General features: G+C 42.8%; 1 protein-coding gene across 3 annotated transcripts; it reads left to right on the forward strand.

Annotated features, from left to right (window-relative positions):
* Positions 1-1,475: 1,475 nt before the first annotated feature.
* Positions 1,476-19,561, forward strand: LOC113127166 (glutaminase kidney isoform, mitochondrial-like). Of its 3 annotated transcripts, none has more exons than XM_026301482.1 (18): positions 1,476-1,848; positions 7,346-7,436; positions 7,588-7,706; positions 10,006-10,135; positions 10,445-10,524; positions 10,880-11,043; positions 11,788-11,846; positions 14,902-14,934; positions 15,079-15,137; positions 15,256-15,322; positions 15,447-15,497; positions 15,657-15,833; positions 15,918-16,049; positions 16,135-16,227; positions 16,687-16,748; positions 16,890-16,966; positions 17,045-17,108; positions 17,220-17,367. In XM_026301482.1, the coding sequence occupies exons 1-18, from the start codon at positions 1,604-1,606 to the stop codon at positions 17,365-17,367; spliced, it is 1,851 nt and encodes a 616-aa protein (XP_026157267.1). In that variant the 5' UTR covers positions 1,476-1,603. The 3 variants fall into 3 exon arrangements, with proteins under 3 accessions (XP_026157267.1, XP_026157266.1, XP_026157268.1); XM_026301481.1 differs by having other exon boundaries at positions 1,604-1,848; positions 7,340-7,436; positions 17,220-19,561; XM_026301483.1 differs by lacking the exons at positions 1,476-1,848; positions 7,346-7,436; positions 7,588-7,706; ... (2 more) ...; positions 10,880-11,043; positions 11,788-11,846 and adding an exon at positions 11,874-13,650 and having other exon boundaries at positions 17,220-19,561.
* The last annotated feature ends 41 nt before the right edge of the window (positions 19,562-19,602 follow it).

Genomic DNA, 19,602 nt, shown 5'->3' on the forward strand with positions numbered 1-19,602 from the left:
GTTCCCGGTGAGGCATTATTAGTCAGTGTTAATTTGTCTTATCCTACTTGGAGCTTCATGTGGGTGGAGTTTAAAGAGTCAGATAAAAGTTGGGAGCCACAGAAAAGTAAACTAAAGCAACTTGCAAAATACTTTCCAGTGACTAATCTCTTTTGTAGGTCAGTATTTTATGCTGGGTGTCAACATCCACCCACCAGGAGTGCCAAAGAGGTCAAAACAAATATTAAAATACTGTCTGACTCAAGCTGAATACATTAAGAATAACACATTATAGATGTTAATGATTAGTTTTATTTGATTTTTGTTTATTCAAAAGAAACTGACAGACAAAACAAATAAGATTTACATGTGTTTCCTGCTCAGGACATGTATTTCCCAGAAATGCATCAGATGTACAGAAAAAGAATAATAATAAAAAAACAAAAACACCAATAAAACAAACTCTGTAGTGAAATTACCATTTATAAATCCCTGTTTTATCAGAGCTATATCTACTAACTCATGAGTGTCCCTGTTACCTGCAGACTGAATTCAAATGATTTCTAACCAGGAGATGGTGCTGTAGTTATTTTAAGGAAAGAGACTGCCATCTGCTGTGAAACCCAGTCTGAATACCTGCAGTACCTAAATACTTCACGTGGTGTCAGACCAGGACAAGATATTAAAATATGCTGCGTATGTGTGCAGATCATTTTATATTTTATACTGACGTTAAGACTCCAATTTCTTACTGCTGTAAGTGACTCAAACATAATAAGACTTAAAGCATTTTCTGTGCTGCTTCATTAAAACATGCTACAGAGGGAGTGATTGATTTGCAGCAGTAAATTTGTGATGACTTTGCTTTTACCCCAGAACAATTATGGTATTTGTGGCAATTATTGTACTTTAATGTATTTTATATCCAGGTGCAATTAATGAGGGCAAGTAGCTAAGCAGCCTATATTTAGGCACATTTAAGTACTTGCACTTTGAGTATTTCCGGTGCTCCTAATCTGCTAATATTTGTTATACTTTTTTCTTAAATTATATTTTGAATTCATGACTTTTTCAGTTTTTCAACACTGTGGGATTTCTACTTTAATTTAGATAAAAGATTTCAGTATTTTTCCATCACTGCTTACTGTAGTAGCTTATGGAGTCAGTCAGTAGCCTGTGATATGTTTCTTGTACTTTACCATCTTGTTTCCTTTCTAAGCTCTAATATGGGATAACTCTGGCTCTTACATGTGTTAATTTGTGTTGTTTAGCTGGATGCTGTACCTGAAGGATTTATAATATTAAGAATATATTCATAATTGCTATAAAATGTTTGCTATCAGCTTGAGATAATGGAGATAATCTAAAAGACACGCACCCAGTCAAAACAACAGATGCGGTTGCTTTAATGATAGACATCTACCGTGGCCAATCAGATGCAGAGATAGGATCTGGTCGTCAAATCAGAACGCAGGTCGTGAAAAAGGTAGGTTGTATCTGACAGAGGAAAACATTCTCTTGTTGAGTCACCGGGAAAACCGAGAGTGTTTTTTTTTTCTCCCACTTCCTCCACTCGATCTCACAGCAGTTCCACCGTTTTTATACGCTTCTCCACCGGATTGAGATGTTACACTTTCGGTCGGCGGTAGTGCTCAAGGAGGTATTTCAACCCCAGCTGAAGCGTCCGTTGACAGGCAGCCTCCGCGGTGTGAGAGCGGTCTCTGCCGCCTGCTGCGGCGGGAGGTCGCCGGGGAGACGGGGCGCGTTTGCGGGATGGAGAGCCCCGCAACGGTTCATCGGACAGCTCGGCGTAAGAGGCTTCTGCACCCGGACTGACAGCCACAACGAACCCGCCAAGGACGCGGAGAAGTGAGTAATGGTTGCCCCCGGGCTGTGGGTCGGTGTTAGCCGCTAGCTTAACCGTAGGCCGGACTCCATAGAAAAAAATTACCATTTAAGGACCGTTAGCAGGTGATGGGTGATGTGATGACACCTGGGAAACAACCCCTAAAGTCCGTTATTAAATTCAAATAACTGTATGTTTACATAGTAGAACATATACCGAATTGAAGTGTGAGTCATAATATTACCATGGGATCAATATGTCTCAATCTGCGTGTGTGACTGGTGTTTAAAAGCAAAACCATAGCTAATTTACTAGCTAGCACAGCGAAGAGGCTAGCGGTCAAGGAGCTCGGTCAGAGGATGGTCACTTGGAAAGGCAGACTAGCATCCTCTAGTTCGCATTTGACAGATAAAGCTTGTAAATCGATCATCAAAATAGTTACCGATTCCTTTTAATTTCTGTCTACCAATTGATTTATTTTCATTTTGGTCGACCAATCGATTAAGGCTAATTTTGGATCACTTTATCCGCAAAACACGTTTGAAGATGACATTCAGGTGACTATTGACAGAGTGTTACTACACACCATTATCAATAGTAATTATTTGTTTGTCTGTTCAAAACTCAAAGATCTGTCATGTGACAGCATGAAACTAAAACTAACCATCCAGGACTTCCCTTTTACAAATGACCAATGTTTGGTCTGTGTTTGCATCTTGGATGCCAGAGGCTTCCAGTCTGTTCCTGTTGTTTTAATGAGATGTAAATCTGCTATTAATGTGATAGGAAGCTTCAACTTCCTAGTCCTGCTTCAACCCAACAGCATGAACCGAATGAATCTATCTCTGCTTTGTCTTTGCTTACAGTCCATCTTAATCTTTGACATCTATTTGACCTAATCATTTTAAAAAAGATGCACGTTGTGATTCCCTAAAACTCAAAGAGATGTCTTCAAAATCCTGGTGGTGTCCAGTTTGCTCTCCAAGATCCATGTTTCACCGTCAGATTAGACAAAGGAAAGCAGCACATCCTCACGTTCGAGAGTCTGGAGACAGTTTCAGTCGATCCATAAATCTAATGGGATAATTGCTTCTTCTTTTTAATGTTTACATTAGCTGCGATGTCAGCCACCACACCAGCCTGTGTCCTCCCTTCAGAGAGTTTCTGTGGTAGTAAAATGCCTCATTGCCCCTGCAGGCCAAAGTTGCCACATTTGTTTTATTCACGGGCAATTTGCTCTAGATGTTTAGTCACTGAGCTCAGCTGACTGGTTGTCGCTAACAGCTTGTTTTCCCTGGAGGCTAATCCTGGTTTCAGTGGAGCCTGAGCTTTATGTGTGAACTGTACAAAGCAGACTCCAGTGTTTTAAAGTGATATTCAGTCAGCACTTGGATTGGGCTTCGTGCAGGATGAATCACGGTGAGTGAACAGGCTCTGTGTCCTTCTGAAAGACATTTGCTCTTGAGGATGTTAAGGATGTTATTTAAGTTCTTGGACGGCAGATTCGATCCATGTAGAATAGAAAAGGCAGCTCACTGAATGAGAAAGGTTGGGTATGTGATGTGCTGGCAATCAAATCTGCAGGAAGTTAATTCTCAGCAGGTTGAATTTGTCAACTTTCAGAAGCAAAAATGCCAAATGTTTTTTTTCTCAAATGTGAGTATTTGCTGCTTTTATCTGTTTGAAACCACTTTGAATTTAATCTGTCAGCGTTTTTAAACACCATCCACACAAAGCAAGTATTGTGAAGCTAATGTGATGGGCATTTGTCTTGTGCTCAAGCAACTTATTAATCAGTAATACTTAATTCTAACTTTAGGTAATATGTCCAACAATAATGCTAAATGTTCTCTGGTTCCAGCATCTCAAATCTGGAGATTTGCTCCTTTTCTAATATTCATTTTGTGGTAAACTGAATATTTTGGGGTTTAGGACAAGTGGTTGGACAAAATAAGGCATTTAATTGTATAAAATAAGCTTTATCGATTCCACACAGGGAAATTGAAGCGTCACAACATAAGTGAGTACCTTGTACTGTACATATATACATTGCATAAAACAATGACGATTTATTATGGATCTGACAGAGCCTTTGATTTATACTTCTCATGATATTGCAACGTTCACATTTTATAGCCCAAACTATTGTTATACGCTCAGATAATAAGCAAATTAACCTGCAATGACAGTAATTAGTAGCAGCACTAATGTTTTACAGTCACTCATCAGAAACTGACATCCCACCAGGCCGTGTGATCAGACGTAGAGCAGAACAAGACTAAAAGCCTGTAAATCAGGCCAACATAAGAACAAGTGTTTTCTATAATATCCCAGACGTGGTGCTTGTGGTCCCAGGGGCCCAGACAGCATTCAGCCTGATCTGCCGTCTTGTTATGAGGGTCCTGAGGCTGTGTCCTGACCAATAAGGGGTTAAAATGTTTGTAAAGCAGAGGAGCTTATCCCGCCTACATCATTTTTCTGCGTTTTTTTGCACCAAAGCCTGCTGCGTGCTGGCGTACTGCCCAGCAGTTGTCAGGGCCCTCAGGAGCAGATGAGTCACTCGCACAGATTGATTTGTGCAGCGCCGCCTCTGAGTGCTCCCGGTTTATGTCTGCCTCCACCCAACGCCAATTTGTCATGACATTTGTGAGGCAGCGAAACCGGCACCATCGATCGGGTCAAATAAATACTGCAAATAGTAGGACGACTCTATCGTGACTTGTCAACATGTGTCAATTAAAGGAAATAACATAATTAATAGTGGGGAGATGTGTGTAACAGCTGTGGAGGGGAAATAAAGGCAGAGTCAGTGCCTCAGTGTTCCTGCACGACGGAGACACAGCAGGCGGCGAACAGGTCGGAGATAAAACTGCGAGGCCTCTGTAGCTCTGTTATAAATGGATTCCTGCTATAGCACTGTGGAGTAGCTGCAGGACAGACTGTGTGTAGAATCACAGCTGACCTTTAACACACACACAGGCCTAATGAGAGCAGCTGGGGTGGATTAATGAGACAATCCAGATGTTCAAGCGTCCACCTCTAACCTGCCGTTAATGAGGCTCCACAGGGGAAACTTCACAACTAGACAAGGAAGCTACTTATTGTCTCTTATTTTGCACTATTTCAAACCAGACTGCTGCCATGTTTGAACAGAAAGTCTCATATTTAGTTGAAGGTGAGTGGGATTATTAATCTGGAATAAATGAACACGACTGTGACGCAGCCTGTTAGTTTGTTTTGGTGTTTGTAGTCTTTCCTATTTCAAAGTTAACTTTTAATGACAGCTCTGTTTTTGCTTCATTTTAATGTCAGTGCAGTTGCTGGAGTAATAATTACAACCAGGGTTCAGGTTAGTTTTATATGCAGGCCTATTAAAACACTGCTTCTTGTTTCAGTTTGATAATCCTCCCTTACTGCAGATATAGTCAGGAAGCATTTTTAATGAGATCTTTCTCAGATTTATGGGACATATTTACTGTTCGTATGCAAATGATCCTGATCATTTTTTCCTGGCAGCAGCTCTGAATTATTATTTAGTGAATATGAATGTTTGTGTGTGTTTTGTTGTTGTTGTTGTTGTTGTACAGTATCAGACTGTGACACATCAGTATTGATGCTGTGCTGCTGAGTGTATAAATGTCATTGTCACTGTTACTAATGCAGTATTCTTCCCTCTGCACACTCTCTCCCTGTTGTTGATCTGCTTGCTTTACATTTGTAAGTATGTTTCTATTTTTATTTTAGTTCTAGTGTTGCTTTTATCCATTTTTCCAGTAGAAGTAGAGGTTTTAGCACCGCTTTTACCTTGAAATGACCTCACTTCCTCCCAGCTGTTGGCTTTTAATCCCGTCCCCTCTCCCTATTCCATCCATCCTTTCATCCCTCCTTTCGCCCTACTCACACACTGATGTGCTGTCCTTCCTCACCAGCAGGCATCAGTCGTGCATTAACAAGCTCAGAGATGGACCACGCCAACAAATGTTCATTCTCATGCTAATTCAGATTACATGAGAATTGTGTTAAATTCAGAGGAGAAGCTGTGTAATGGACCTTAAGGCCGGTGCGTCCTGTAGTTTTCTGCCATGGTAGAGCTCAGGGTGATTGTAGTACTTTCATTATTTACCTTCATTCATTAAAATGGATGAAATGAGAGCAAGAGCCCCACTAGTTCTACATTTCTGAGGCTAATATTTAAGATCATAAAACTATTTTATTTCCTTATATTCACTGGCAGCATAATATAACAGAAACATCTCAGCCAAGTTACTGTAGGCAATGATACAGTGTCTGTGATGAGCTTGGACCTGCTGATATCAGGAACTACTTTTTATAGCTTCTCATAAAAATAGTAACTTCTTTCTAGAAGCAGCTGACTGCTGTTCTTGATGTTTGCATATCTCAGCTTGAGCACTGACTCAAAGTGGCCCAATTTATGTCCAGGGCTTTGGCTGTTTTATCTGCGTGGTGTTTTTGGCTCATCAGTCATGAGGTATTTTTATTAATTGTTGTTTTTCTCTGGTGCAGCTCACTGCTGCTGAATAAATCCAGAGAAAACACTGTCAGTTCTGAGCCTGAAGTCACGTCTCAAAGGTCCAAAAGCAGCTCTGTTTCTGGTTGGTTGCTTCAAGGAGAGACCTGCCAACTAAAGCTTTACCTTCAGACATCCTCTCCTCATATGGCCCATGATGCATTGCAGGAGATATTGAGCCTGGGCACCCAGAGGTTTGCACAGATCTAGTTTGGTGCTGATATGAATGATAGCAGAAAGCCTGCTGTGAGCTGATCCTCCTGACACGTTACTAACTTTCCTTCCAGAGACAACTCGGTGTGGAAACGCAGCTTAGAATAGCAGCCAGGTCGTGATACTCGACTCTAAAATTCATCTGGCACTGTAAACATGAAGGTGCTTAACCATCTCTACGGGGAAGTTCGATTATTGCAGCAGCAAATCATAGGATTACAGCAGTTCAAAGAATACTGTGGGTGATGAAAAGAAGTATGGCTGAAATGAGTCTGTGCTGAGGGTAGAAACATGAATTTGTTGTGAAAGTCGTGCACATTGAGATAATTGTCAGGATGTTAGGGCAGGATTTCCTGCTGGGCGTAAAGGATTCAGGGTTCAGTTCTGCTGTTCGTTTTGCAGCTTGTTAAACATATTCCTGGCTGGTATTCTAGCAAGACCATTAATAACTTGGACCACAGTGGCCTTCTGGCAGCATATGGACCTGTGGAAAATGAATAACGCTTTTCAGCTGAAACTGAAAACCCTCCTAACTGAGCAGAGATGTGGCAGCAGCATCTCTGCCATAGGGCTGTGCTGTGAAACACTTTTCCAGAGGTTGTAATGCTCAGCTAAGGCCAGTGTTAGGTCATGTTTTCCAGTGCAGTATTAGAGCTACCACTCACCACTTCTCCTCCCTCTGCTGCAGTTTCCCTCCATGCCCCCACCTCTGAAGGCCTCGCTGTGACGTCCTCTGTCTCACTGTGTTTTCTGTGTTTCTGTGTTTCCTGCAGGAGAAGGAAGGCAGGCATCCTGCCCAGCCTGGAGGACTTGCTCTTCTACACAATTGCAGAAGGCCAAGAAAAAATCCCTGCACACAAATTCACCACAGTGAGTTGATGCATCTAAGAGAAATGGCAGAAAACACCTCAAAAAAACACCTCAGATCCAGACTCTTCAGGATTCTCAGTTCATGACTTGCCACTTTATTGATTTGTTGTCAGGTTGTTGTAATCACGATGCCCCCCCTCCTTGTGTACAGGCTCTTAAGGCCACAGGGCTTCGCACAGGAGACCCGCGGCTGAAAGAATGTATGGAGATGCTGAAGGTGACCCTGAAGACGACCTCTGACGGAGCGCTGGACCGCCATCTTTTCAAAAAGTAGGTTTCCTTCTTTGAGTTGTGTCACCAGAGACGTTTTTGTCTGTTGCCTTGAAAATGACAGCGCAGTTACGTAAAGTTAATTTTCATTTTGTAGAAATTTGATTGGAAGTAAAGAAAAACAGTCACACTGCTCTCGATTGGAGGATTTGTCCCAGTCCAGATGTTAACTTATCACGACCTTGAACTATTTGACATTGAAGTGAGTGGTCCCTTTAAGTAAAATGCTGCTGGCTGTTCCACCTTTATTACCTGCATCAATATTTCATCCTAAGAATTATTAATGGTGGTCAGAGTCCTCTGTACCTCCCTGCAGCACATCATTAATTATTCAGCACCCTGCAGTTTGCACGTCGTCATCCAGCAGGATTCATTCATGGAGTACTGGAGATAAAATAGGACGGACACTTCAGTAACTGTGAAATTTAATCAGTTTATAGCTCCAGGAAGGACATAAAGCCAAGTTAATTACAGCTAATTAACAGTTAACATTATATTTTGTGTCCGACACGAGGGAAAGTTAACAATGTGGTTTCTTTTGTCGATGCCAGGATCAGTCTAATCCAAGATAGTTTGCAAAGGACACATGTCCTGATTTACACATTAACCTCTAGTAATGACTTTGTCTGTCTGCTAAACATGACTGTTCTGTTTTACTGTGAATCTGTGGTCTTTGAGCTAGTGAGAGAGATTTGAAGTTCACTCAGTGACCTCTCAGTGACCTACGCCAAAGGTTGAACCTCTTCTGTTGTGAGCATGAACAAAATAAGAAGCTGTTCTCAAACCAGGAAACAAGAATTAAAATGTGAAATCTAACTGTTTCATGTTTGAACTTGTATCTCAAGATTATTGATACTTTTTTGTGTAGTATATTTTTGTTGTCAATAATAATAATAAAAAAAAAAAAACTGTTTCATGTGACTAAGAACAGGAGCAGCCTAATGCTCACATTTGTATAATACTTTAAATTGAGCTGCAGCTAAAGAATCTTTCAAATATTTTTCTGTTTGTTATCAAATGGTTTTTATTTTTGCCTTCTCATATTTGAGAATCTGAAACCATCAAATGTTGTAGTTTTAAATTTTTTAATGAATTGATTTTCATCAGTGGTTGAAGATTTCTTCTCATTGTTCTGTAAGACACAGATGGGTGTGGAGTAAAATACCACCCAACCTGTAGCTCCACTGCTCACAGACCCTCCAGGGGAGTGATGCTGAGATGGATCTGGATGACAGCTTGGGAAGCAGCAGCGTAGCAGATCGGGACATATGACGGCTCACCAGGGAGCTGAATCCTCACCCAAACAGCCCTAGTTGTGGCGCTCCTGGCTGGGATCCATCACATCCACTCCCCTGGCTTATTTATAGAGCTCAGCCTCGCAGAGGGAAGCACGTGAGCTGGCGTGTGTTTTCCCTGCATGGATCCCATGCTACAGGGATTAGACAGGGCTTGATGCAGTGAGATTGAGCTAAGCCACAAATCTCTCTGCTGCCATAGAGGAAGCACTTCTACTTCTGCTCACTACCTGCGGTCCTTAATCGCTCAACCTTGAACCACAATAGATGCTGCTTACAAATATATTTCCTGCTGTGGCTTTTTTTTCCCCCTGCACCATTGAGAAACCAAGAATGATTTGCAGAAACTACAGCATGTCCCGTGAAAGATCCACACAATGAGCTGTGGTTCAACAAAGATGCAGAAATCCTCCCAGCAGGCTCATCAAGCTGACGAGGCTGACAGCTCAGTGGCGATTTTAGCCAGAGATTTTAGCCTGCAAATAAAAGCACTGAACCAGAAACGCAGACGGCTTCCAAGAAGACAATAGAGCTACTTAGATGATATCTCAGTCCAGAAGCAGATGTGTGTCAGTCACAGCTGATGTGTAAAGACTTGGACTGGTCCAACTAGTGAGATTTATGACATAAAAACAGTGAACATCATTGTGATTATTAGTTTTTACATTAAACTAACCCCCATTCCTCACAGCCCTGTCCTGGGCCAGCAGGGACACCTTGGGGTTCGGCGTCTTGCAGAGAGAGACTTTGACTTTTGGTGAAGGCTGGGATTGAACCATCAACCCTTCGGTTCAGGGCAGACCCGCTCTACCTCTGAGCCAAAGCTGCTGCCCCAACACCAAAGTCACAGCAGCTGTTACTGTTTTACTAAATGTCCGTATGCATACTGCAGCGTAGTGTGTTTTTATTTGACTTGATCTTATCACAAGTTCTTTATTTCCAGCCTCTAGCAGGGAAGCCAGTTCATGGCTATGGGCTAAGTGCTGTCTCGTTTCTTGTCTTAGATGTGTCCAGAGCAACATTGTTCTGCTCACCCAGGCCTTCAGGAAGAAGTTTGTCATCCCAGACTTTCAGCCCTTCTGCGCCCACGTCGATGACCTCTATGAAAACGCCAAAAGCCTTTCCGGAGGGCAGGTGAGAGAGCAGAGAGTGGACTTTTTGTTCCCTGGTGCCAAATCAAGATCAGAATAACGTTTCTCTGTTCTCATTTGATATAATGTGAAAGGTAAAGCGTTAGCATTATTTTCACCACAGTGCGAAACATGAAGATCAACTGATCTCTGTACGAATCAACCTGAGTCCTGAATCAGAGCCGGCCAGGTGCTCACTGCTCCTGGTGCAGCCACACTGCAGACTCAGATTTACTCTTCTTCTGCAGCTTTTGCCATAAAAGCGATCAGTGAATACAGATTAAAAGAAATGAAATGTTGTGTAATGCTGCAGGTGGCAGACTACATTCCCCAGCTGGCCCGCTTCAGCCCAGACCTGTGGGGCGTCGCCCTGTGCACCGTGGATGGACAGAGGTACAGTGTTTTAAATGTGTTCTCATGCTAGGTAGCCTTCGCTTTGTGCTTGTTCACATTTCTATAAAAATACAGCGATTTTGAATAACCTACAGTTAATAGTTTATTCAACAGTTATTTTTGGATGATTCATATATTTAAAAGATTCATCAGCCTTTAGAAAAACAACTCACTGAGGATGTTTTCATTCTTTAGTATTCGTAAGACACTGTCAGGACAGAGAGCGGAGTCGACAGCTGCAGATGCTGAACACACACTGAATTCCAAACTAACTCATTTAAACAGCACTTTGTCACGTTCTACAGGCAACAGAAAACAGGAGAACGTCACACAATAACATGCCTGTCTTTTCTAGGCACACGGCCGGAGACACCAAGGTTCCTTTCTGTCTGCAGTCCTGCGTCAAGCCGCTGAAATACGCCATCGCTGTTCACGACCACGGCACCGAGTACGTGCACCGCTTCATTGGCAAAGAGCCCAGCGGTCTGCGGTTCAACAAGCTCTTCCTGAACGAGGACGGTGAGGAAACTATCTCTGCACACACACTCTCTGTAACAGGATCCATTCGAAGGCCCGGTTCTCATGGAACCGTCGTAAATAGTTAATGAGAGGGAGCAGTGTCCAGGGTGCAACCGAGACATCCTGACCTGTGAAAGCAGCCAGGACTGAGCAGTAGTGACAAGAACTCTCTGTCTGTTTGGGGTTTCCTGAGCAGTTTAACCAAAGGTCTGAAACATGATGAGGACCTCTCCTCTGGGCGGAGGGTTATGGAAGAAACACCCACGGCCCCACAGTTTATCTTGAGTAATTCATATCTGATCATTTTCCCTGGTGAGTTTCAGGGACCAGTCTAATTGCTGGTGTGATATAGCCTGTGCTTTAATGGGGATAGTTTTCTGCAAAGTTAACAAAATACTAAACTGTTATGAGAAAGTTTCCAGACTTCCTGCGACAGAGAACAGAAAAATGCCAGCTCATTATTTCAGCATGTGTTTTTTTCTAAGCCTGATGGTTTCCTGTGGTGTAGGAAGCTTAAAGCACAGGGGATGTGGTCTAACACTGAACACTAGGGTTTTATTTGTGTCGTAATATTGTGCAGTTACTTCCTCACTATGTTGATGTTCATTCAGTGTTTTGACCTCCAGCACAAGTGTCTGTTTTTACTCAATACGTTTTATAAGTGATGCTTATTTGTTCTGTCCAAACATCTTAATGTTCATGTCGGGTTGTTTTTATTTACTGACATCAGCCTTTGTTTTCCAGATAAGCCACACAACCCCATGGTTAATGCTGGAGCTATCGTTTGTACCTCACTCATCAAGGTAAGTCCTGTTTCTATATTCTGTCATAAACTATTGTGGACATTTATTTTAGAAACTAATCATCTTAAATACAAAAGAACATTCAGGCTGAATCCTGAGGATGATATAAGAGTTTTAGCCTAAAATCCTGAAATGTGTCCTTTAGAAATCTAGATTTCGTGTGTTGAAGGGTTTGATCAGCAGAATTTTGAATTTCAATCTGCAGCTAGAAAGTCTCTGAAATCAAATTCTAATGGCCTGGAGAACGTGTGTCTGCCAGATGACTGTGTATGAGGAGATTAAGGTTAAAGATAATCATGCTGAAAGGGGATTTGGTTGAAAGCTGCATCACTCAGACATCCGGCACAGGCACATACAGTCTCAGCGTGTGTGGAGATGGAGACAGACCAGCGTTACCTGAGTCTGTCATTAAATATCCTCCTCTGACCTTCACACACAGGGGTAGGAACACAAGAGCACCACCTGCTGGTTTCAGACTGGAATTAAAAACCAAAAAACCAACTTGTCTTTGCCCAAATGACCAGTGAGGCTCAGCAGGAGTCCAGGAGAGCTTCCCGGTTTAATTATTATCTGAGAGAAACCAGTGAGAGAAGAGGGTTTAAACCAGACGCTTCTCTCTCCTCAAGCACTGACAGAACAGACCGTGTTGTAACTGACCGTAGCCCGATGTGAGCACCGTCTGTACATAGCAACCTGGACTCCATGTTAAAATTAGGACTCTGTTGTGTTGGTTTTACTTTGAGACGCGTCCTCCTGTACAGAGCTGCTGCCGTTCGATGGCTGGAGTTAAGTCCTCATCCATCGTCTGCCAGGCAGTGCTGACGTTCATTAACAACAATAATGAGGCACAGAAATCTGTTAGCATGTTGGCAAACTGTGACTTTGCAAACTGGCCAAGAAAATTAATTGCTCTTCTTGGAAATGAGACTACTTGAGTGTTTTTAATGGAGCTGCACAGTCATTGTCTCAGGGCGTAGAGTAATTAGCTCGTGGTCTGTGATTGAAATACTCAGGACACAAACCAGAAGAGCTTAGCACTGGTTTTTGGCACAGGCTTCAGATGTTTCATCAGTGGGTGGTTAGAAACATCCAGTATAAACCTTATTCTCTGTTTCAGGCCACGTTCAGAAACAGTCAGAGCACAGCTGTGTTTCTGTGTTTTAACATCTCAGCAACACTATTGTCAGCCCTTATTCTGAAACTCTCACATAGTAAGACTCCTTCTCAGGCTTCCTGTTGGAAACAAATGGGACCTTTAAACGTGGGCTCTAACACACTTTATGCTCAGAGAAAAGTGGGAGGATTTAATAAAAGAGGATTTCTGCTCTTTATACTCGCACTGTTTACTACAAAAACACAAACCCTCAGACAGATCTGTTGTTTGGGTGGTTAGTTTTTAAGAGTCATCCAGTGTGTTTGGTGTGTTCACATCATGTGGGGATGATGGTCAGGAACCACAGAGCACCCGGGGTCATAGATGACTTTTAGTGATTTGGGTTTGGTCACAGTTTGTGCTACATAAATATCTGTAGTTAATAATCTGATGATCGTTCCCACGTGATGTGAAAGCAGTTTTCTGACTCTCAGCCAGCCAGTCAGCTGAAGCTTGAATCTGTCCATTGATCCGGTTCTGTCGGGGCTGTTTGCATGCGCCCCCTCCTCTTTCCTCCCTCTGAATCTAGATCTGCACTCATTTGCAATGTACCTTTTTAAGGCTCGTTGTGTGGTTTTATGTGTTGTTGCATATTTTACAGCATTAGGATCTTTGGGAAATTATGACCACAGCAACAGGTCAATGACGTTGGTAATTTTTCCTTCTTAATTATTTTTCCCCTCTTTGGTCTGGGTTTGTGACAGACTTTTAGCCTTCACATGGCTGTTGATGAATGTTTGAGTGTTGCTTTTATACTTTTCACCTGCATTCTCCAAATTTACTGTTTATACGTCTGGATTATAAACAGTACAGCGCTTACTCAACTCAAAGACTGGTTTTATACCATACTCCTCTTTCTTTTGCTTTTCTTTTTATTATTACTCTTCATTTCTACCTTAGACATGTTTGTCTTCAAATCCCTTTAACTGGGATTCTCTTAAACCTGAAGTTAGAACAGAAAGGCTTCTGTTTGTCGGCCTCAGTAGTAAAAAATAATCAAACTGTGGATCCACACTGCACGCCACATGGCTAACAGGTCTGTGCATTGTCAGCATCTGTGTGCAGCTAGTTTTCTACATGGTGCTGGTTAAATGAGTCCCAGCTAACACCGTCAGATACAAGAGGAAATGGAGCAGGGCTGCACTTTCACACTTACTGTAGTTGAACTTTAGCCTTTACCCTTAACGCTTTTAAATCCCCTCTCCCTCAGGTCCCTGCACTGGTTTCAGCTGCAGTTTGAACTTAGAAAGGCCCTTTCCACTGCCACACAGAGAAACGGAAGAAAAGAAAAAATAAAACCCAAATTATATGAGCCTCCTACTCAGCTTCATCCATAGTTATACAGAATCAGTGTAGTAAAAGATTTTACACCTGCTGTAATAAAGAGACATGACAGGAAATAAGGCAACTTTCATAGTGTGGCCTGTGTGTATTATATGAAAGCACATGAAATGGGATCTGGATCTTAGACTCAGGACTTGTTGATAATGTGGCGCGCAGTGTGAACTCACCTTGAAGTGGAGTCGAAGCCACATTTGTTCTAGAAACACACTCCACACAAACACACCTGTAGACCCTGCAGTCAGTTTAGACCTCGAGGAAGCCAGATCCTCAGTTTCTTCTTGTAGTGTTTCCTTTTCTTTTACAAAACCAGAAACCTGAGTGGATTAACTTTTTATTTTATTTTTATTTCACCTCCATCTCCAGCTAGTCTCCCACCCCTAATCCTAATTCATCTGATGCTTTGATTGGTCACATACCTGATAAACGTTAGAACTGACCCAGTTAGTCCTGTTGTACATTAATATCCTACAGATTATGGTTAGTTGTGCTAATGTGATGACATGGGTAACGTTTGATGACTGTTTTATTGATACTGTCACTGTTCTGCCTGTGTTTCAGCAAGGGGCTAGCAATGCTGAAAAGTTTGACTATGTGAGTATGTCTGCAGTGAACTGTTGATAAACACAAGGCTTCACGTTGAATAGTCAAAACTATTTGTTGTTCCACATATTTCAATGACGTTGGTTGATTTTGGAACAGAAGCTGGTTTTCATCTCTAAATCTGTCCCTCTGCAGGTCATGAACTTTATGAACAAACTGGCAGGAAACGAGTACGTTGGCTTCAGCAACGCCACGTGAGTCGCTGCAGCAATAACAGGACTCTGCAGTTACCGTCTGTTTCAGTGATGTATGACATTAATGCATGAAGAGTCTGTTTCTAAAGTCCAGACCTCGTCTCTGTCTGTGTCCTAGTTTCCAGTCGGAGCGCGAGTCTGGAGACAGAAACTTTGCCATCGGCTACTACCTGAAGGAGAAGAAGGTGACTGAGCATTTTATTGCAGCTTAAACCTTCACTGGTTTGTGTTAAACTGTTAATCCCAAACTGTGTCAGTCGTCAGCTGAGAAGAAGCAGCAGGTGTGTGACTGTGTTTTTGTCCTGTTAGTGTTTTCCAGAGGGGACGGACATGACCGCCATCCTCGACTTCTACTTCCAGGTAATGATGAGCCCTCCTTCCTCTGGGTAAAATAAAGAACCTGAAGCCCACGACACAGTGGTCTGTGTTAAATGTTCAGGTTTGTCGCTGAAGCATCTCAGCTTCAAAGAACATGTGTGTGTTGAATATTGTCGATTTATTTTCTGTTCTTCCCGTCAGCTCTGCTCCATCGAGGTGACCTGTGAGAGCGCCAGTGTCATGGCGGCGACGCTGGCCAACGGCGGCTTCTGTCCAATCACGGGCGAGCGAGTGCTGAGCCCCGAGGCGGTGCGAAACACTTTGAGTCTGATGCATTCCTGCGGCATGTACGACTTCTCCGGACAGTTCGCTTTCCATGTCAGTATCTCCTTCACGCTGATGTGACCAGACTTTTACAGGTGATCCTGAACTTGACAACACGTCCTCGTCTCTCTGCTTCAGGTCGGCCTGCCGGCTAAGTCTGGTGTCGCTGGAGGGATTCTGCTGGTTGTTCCCAACGTGATGGGCGTCATGTGCTGGTCTCCTCCTCTGGACAAGCTGGGTAACAGTGTCCGAGGCATCCAGTTCTGCACGGTAACCTCAGCTTTCTTGTTGCCTGGAGCTTAACAACAGCCTGACAAGGTCACGGTGCTGAACTGAGTGTCTGTCCTTCACGCAGGACCTGGTTTCCCTCTTTAACTTCCACAACTATGATAATCTGAGGCACTTCGCTAAGAAGCTGGATCCACGCAGGGAAGGAGGCGACCAGAGGGTGAGTCCCAGACATCCTGCTCCTCCTCCGCTTCTCCTTCCATCCTCCTCCTCTTAAAGTGTGAAACAGCATTTTTACTTTTCCTTTGGCTGCTTTAATGGACACCTGCTCTCCCTCCTGCTGTTCCTGCCCTACTTCTGTTTCTTTCTCTGGTTTTTTTCTTTCCTGTTACACGTCACTTGAACAGGCAGTGAAATATTTCTGAGAGTCTGCGTCACGTCCTCCGTCAGCGCGGGCTCAGCGGCCTGGATGCTGCATGACCTTGTCTGCAGGACTTTAGTCCCCACAGCGCCATCTGCTGGACAGTGTTCAGTTTAATCCTGAGCTCTTTGTTGTAGGAGCCTTAAATTTCACAGATGTCTCAGGTGTCTTTGGTGTTTTTATCCAACACAGAGCAGCCAGTGATGTCCAGCTTTCTTCTTCTTGCTCTGAGTTAAACTACTTGTGTTTGTGTTTCAGGTGAAGTCGGTGATCAACCTGCTGTTTGCTGCTTATACTGGAGACGTCTCAGCCCTGAGGAGGTTTGCAGTTTTCTTTCTTTAACTCAAGGACCATCAGCACATGCAGGATGGTTTCATGTTTTTCACTTTAGAGTCTGTTTTTCTCAAATCCAGTGTTTTTGTTATTTCAGTCTGTGCTGAATATCTGTCATTTTTGTCCAGGTTTGCACTGTCCTCTATGGACATGGAGCAGAGGGACTATGACTCCAGGACTGCTCTGCATGTAGCAGCTGCTGAAGGTAAAACACCGAGGAGGATCTTCTTCCTGTGTCCATGATTCGATTTTAATCAGTGTGTTTTTGTTTGTGTGTGTTCAGGACACGCTGAGGTGGTTCGCTTCCTGCTGGAGGCCTGTAAAGTCAACCCGGTTCCCAAAGACAGGTAGAAGAAGAGAGAAAGTTTTTAAAAATGATGCTGGTGCCGTTTTACTGAACAGTTTAATGTCCAGTGGACTCGGCGCCACCCTGACTCTTCCCTCTGTGTTCGCCGCAGGTGGGGGAACACGCCGATGGACGAGGCGGTGCACTTCGGCCACCACGACGTGGTCACCATCCTTCGCGATTACCACAACAAGTACAGCCCTCAGGACAGTACCCCCGACAAGCAGGACGCAGAGAAGAACCTGGACGGTATGCTCTGAGGGAACGTGAAGGAAAGTCAACCGGAACGGAAAGGAAATGAGTTTACACTTGAGAGAAACGTCTTCAGAGAGGAAATCCTGAGAAACAACATTAACAACCCATCGATCCGGTGTACAGTGGAACAGTCCCTTAGCTGAAATAATGTCTTAACAATCTCTTTAAACACGCCGTCCCTCCAGTGTAAAAGCTCCTCATCATGTTGTTTTTAGGTGTTTATATATTACTATATGTACTCTGAGCGAGGAAGTATTTTTGTTTCATTCCTCCTGTATATTGTGTCGGCTTTGCAGGAAGTAACCAGCCACCAGTTGAATGCTGGGTAAACTTGGCTGAGGCTGTTAACGTACAGGACAATAACGAGTATCTTTATTCTGAAAAGCTGAAACAGGAAGCAGCAGGTGTTACAGACGGTTTTGTTTGCAGGTTAAAAACCTTTCTCACTCCTTCATCACTTCATGGTGGAATGTATCTTCCCCCGAGCACTCAGCGTCTTTGTGCGTGTGTGTGTGTGTGTGTGTGTGTGATATTTATTTATCTGTGTAAGATAAAGTGTACGTCGCTGTAGTGTGTGTGTGTGTGTGTGTTTTCCTGAGCTGAGGCTGTGTCGGTGTAAATACGCACAGGTTGGTAGTTGTAGTTCTCACTAAAACTAAACAAATTGTTGTCTGGTGGATTCAGCTTTGATCACTGTCAGTATTTTACTGTAAGTCATGACATTTATGTTCAGATTCTTATGTTTTACCTGCTTAAAACTGGTGAACATGAGCTATTTGGTTTTTGCTTTTAGGACCCCAAAACAGGACTTTTATTTTGAAATCTCCTACTGTATTATTTACTGTTTTTATTGACAATTTTGTAAGATAAAAAAAAATAATGCAAGTGAACCAGCCAAAGTTCAGGTTGTTGGTTGAGAGCGTTAAAGCTTCTACATATCGGATGTGACACTGCCAGCGCTGACAGCACCTTCCTCCTGCAGAAACACTGAGCTGCACAACAAACCCCCACCATACTTTTATTTTTTATTCTTTCATCGTTATTTCTGTAAATGCACCAGTGGAAATGCAAACCAATCAAATCGCTCTGAACAATCAGGAATTTATTAGGAATCATTTGATGGACTTTCAAACCAATGAATCAGCTGTTACAAACTTCACTTGAAGTTCTAGTGAGGATCCTAAAGTTTCCATCTGGCGCTACGGTGGCCTGTGATGGACATTTTACGTGAATTAGTGAAGCGGCCAATCAGGGCAGAGCTCCAGCTGGATGTAGTTACCTGCTGGCTGTGCTCTCTAGATACTACAGTACCCAACAGCCTCAGCACAAGTTACAGAAAAGACTCCTGATTGGACTATCACTGTGCTGTTAGCTGCTCTCTGATTGGCTGTTTCTGTTAAAGCAACAGGATTTTTTTTTGTTTGTTTTGTTAGAGCAACAGTTACTGTGCACATCAGTAAAATGTCATTTCTGCCATTTAAAACTCTGTTTCTTTACATTGTTGTGTTTTCTGAGCTCTGCTGTGAAGGATGTTAGTGCCGGACGTGGGCTGACTGTAACGGATGACATGGGCTGAATGGAAACTAGAACCTTCTCAGGAAGATTCAGCCTGTTTCCACAACAGATTGTACATTTTAAACACAAAACCGAAGGAGCTTTATAATGTTTGTAAAGTGTGAATGAATCTGTCACGCTGGAAAAGTTGTGCAGATGTTTGGTTTTTGTGTTTGAGTGTTGAAAGTTTGGATGTTTCTGTTCAGACAAAGTGAAAGTTACAATCCTCAGATTCTGTTCACGTTTAAAGCAGCGGAAACATTTAAAGCATCAGGATCAGTCTGTTTATTAAAACTCCTTTAAGTAAAAAGTAGATTGGAAAAAGCACAAAACTGCATCTGAAGCTGCGCTATTTTAAGACACAATTAGCAATAGCAAAGTTCTGATTGTAAGATGTAATAAGCAATATGGATTCTCTGATCTGGACCTGCAGCGCTGCTCACTGCTGTCAGTGGAACCAAGTGAGTTGTGTTTGTGTTGGTGCAGCCGTGACTGAAGTATTCTGAATGTGATGTGTTTGGTGTCGTTCTCTTTCTTCTTCATGTGTATTTATGCTGCTGCAGCTCACACCTTCCTTCCTGAGTGTGGCAGACAGCCCAGATATTTATTCACAGAACAAACATTTAATAAAAGTCAGAAAATTCACTGGGTCTTGGTGTTTTTTTTTGAGAACTTAATGCTGTTGG

Source organism: Mastacembelus armatus, chromosome 2 (assembly GCF_900324485.2).
Source record: "Mastacembelus armatus chromosome 2, fMasArm1.2, whole genome shotgun sequence".
In the NCBI taxonomy this organism is placed as follows: Eukaryota; Metazoa; Chordata; class Actinopteri; order Synbranchiformes; family Mastacembelidae; genus Mastacembelus; species Mastacembelus armatus.

Bases quoted from the DNA above. Each gene is read 5' to 3' on its own strand.
- LOC113127166 (XM_026301481.1), top strand. From the start codon at position 1,604: ATGTTACACTTTCGGTCGGCGGTAGTGCTCAAGGAGGTATTTCAACCC. The intron at 1,849-7,339 runs GTGAGTAATGGT...TGTTTCCTGCAG, and splicing joins CCCGCCAAGGACGCGGAGAA to GAGAAGGAAGGCAGGCATCC. The intron at 10,136-10,444 runs GTGAGAGAGCAG...GTAATGCTGCAG, and splicing joins AAAGCCTTTCCGGAGGGCAG to GTGGCAGACTACATTCCCCA.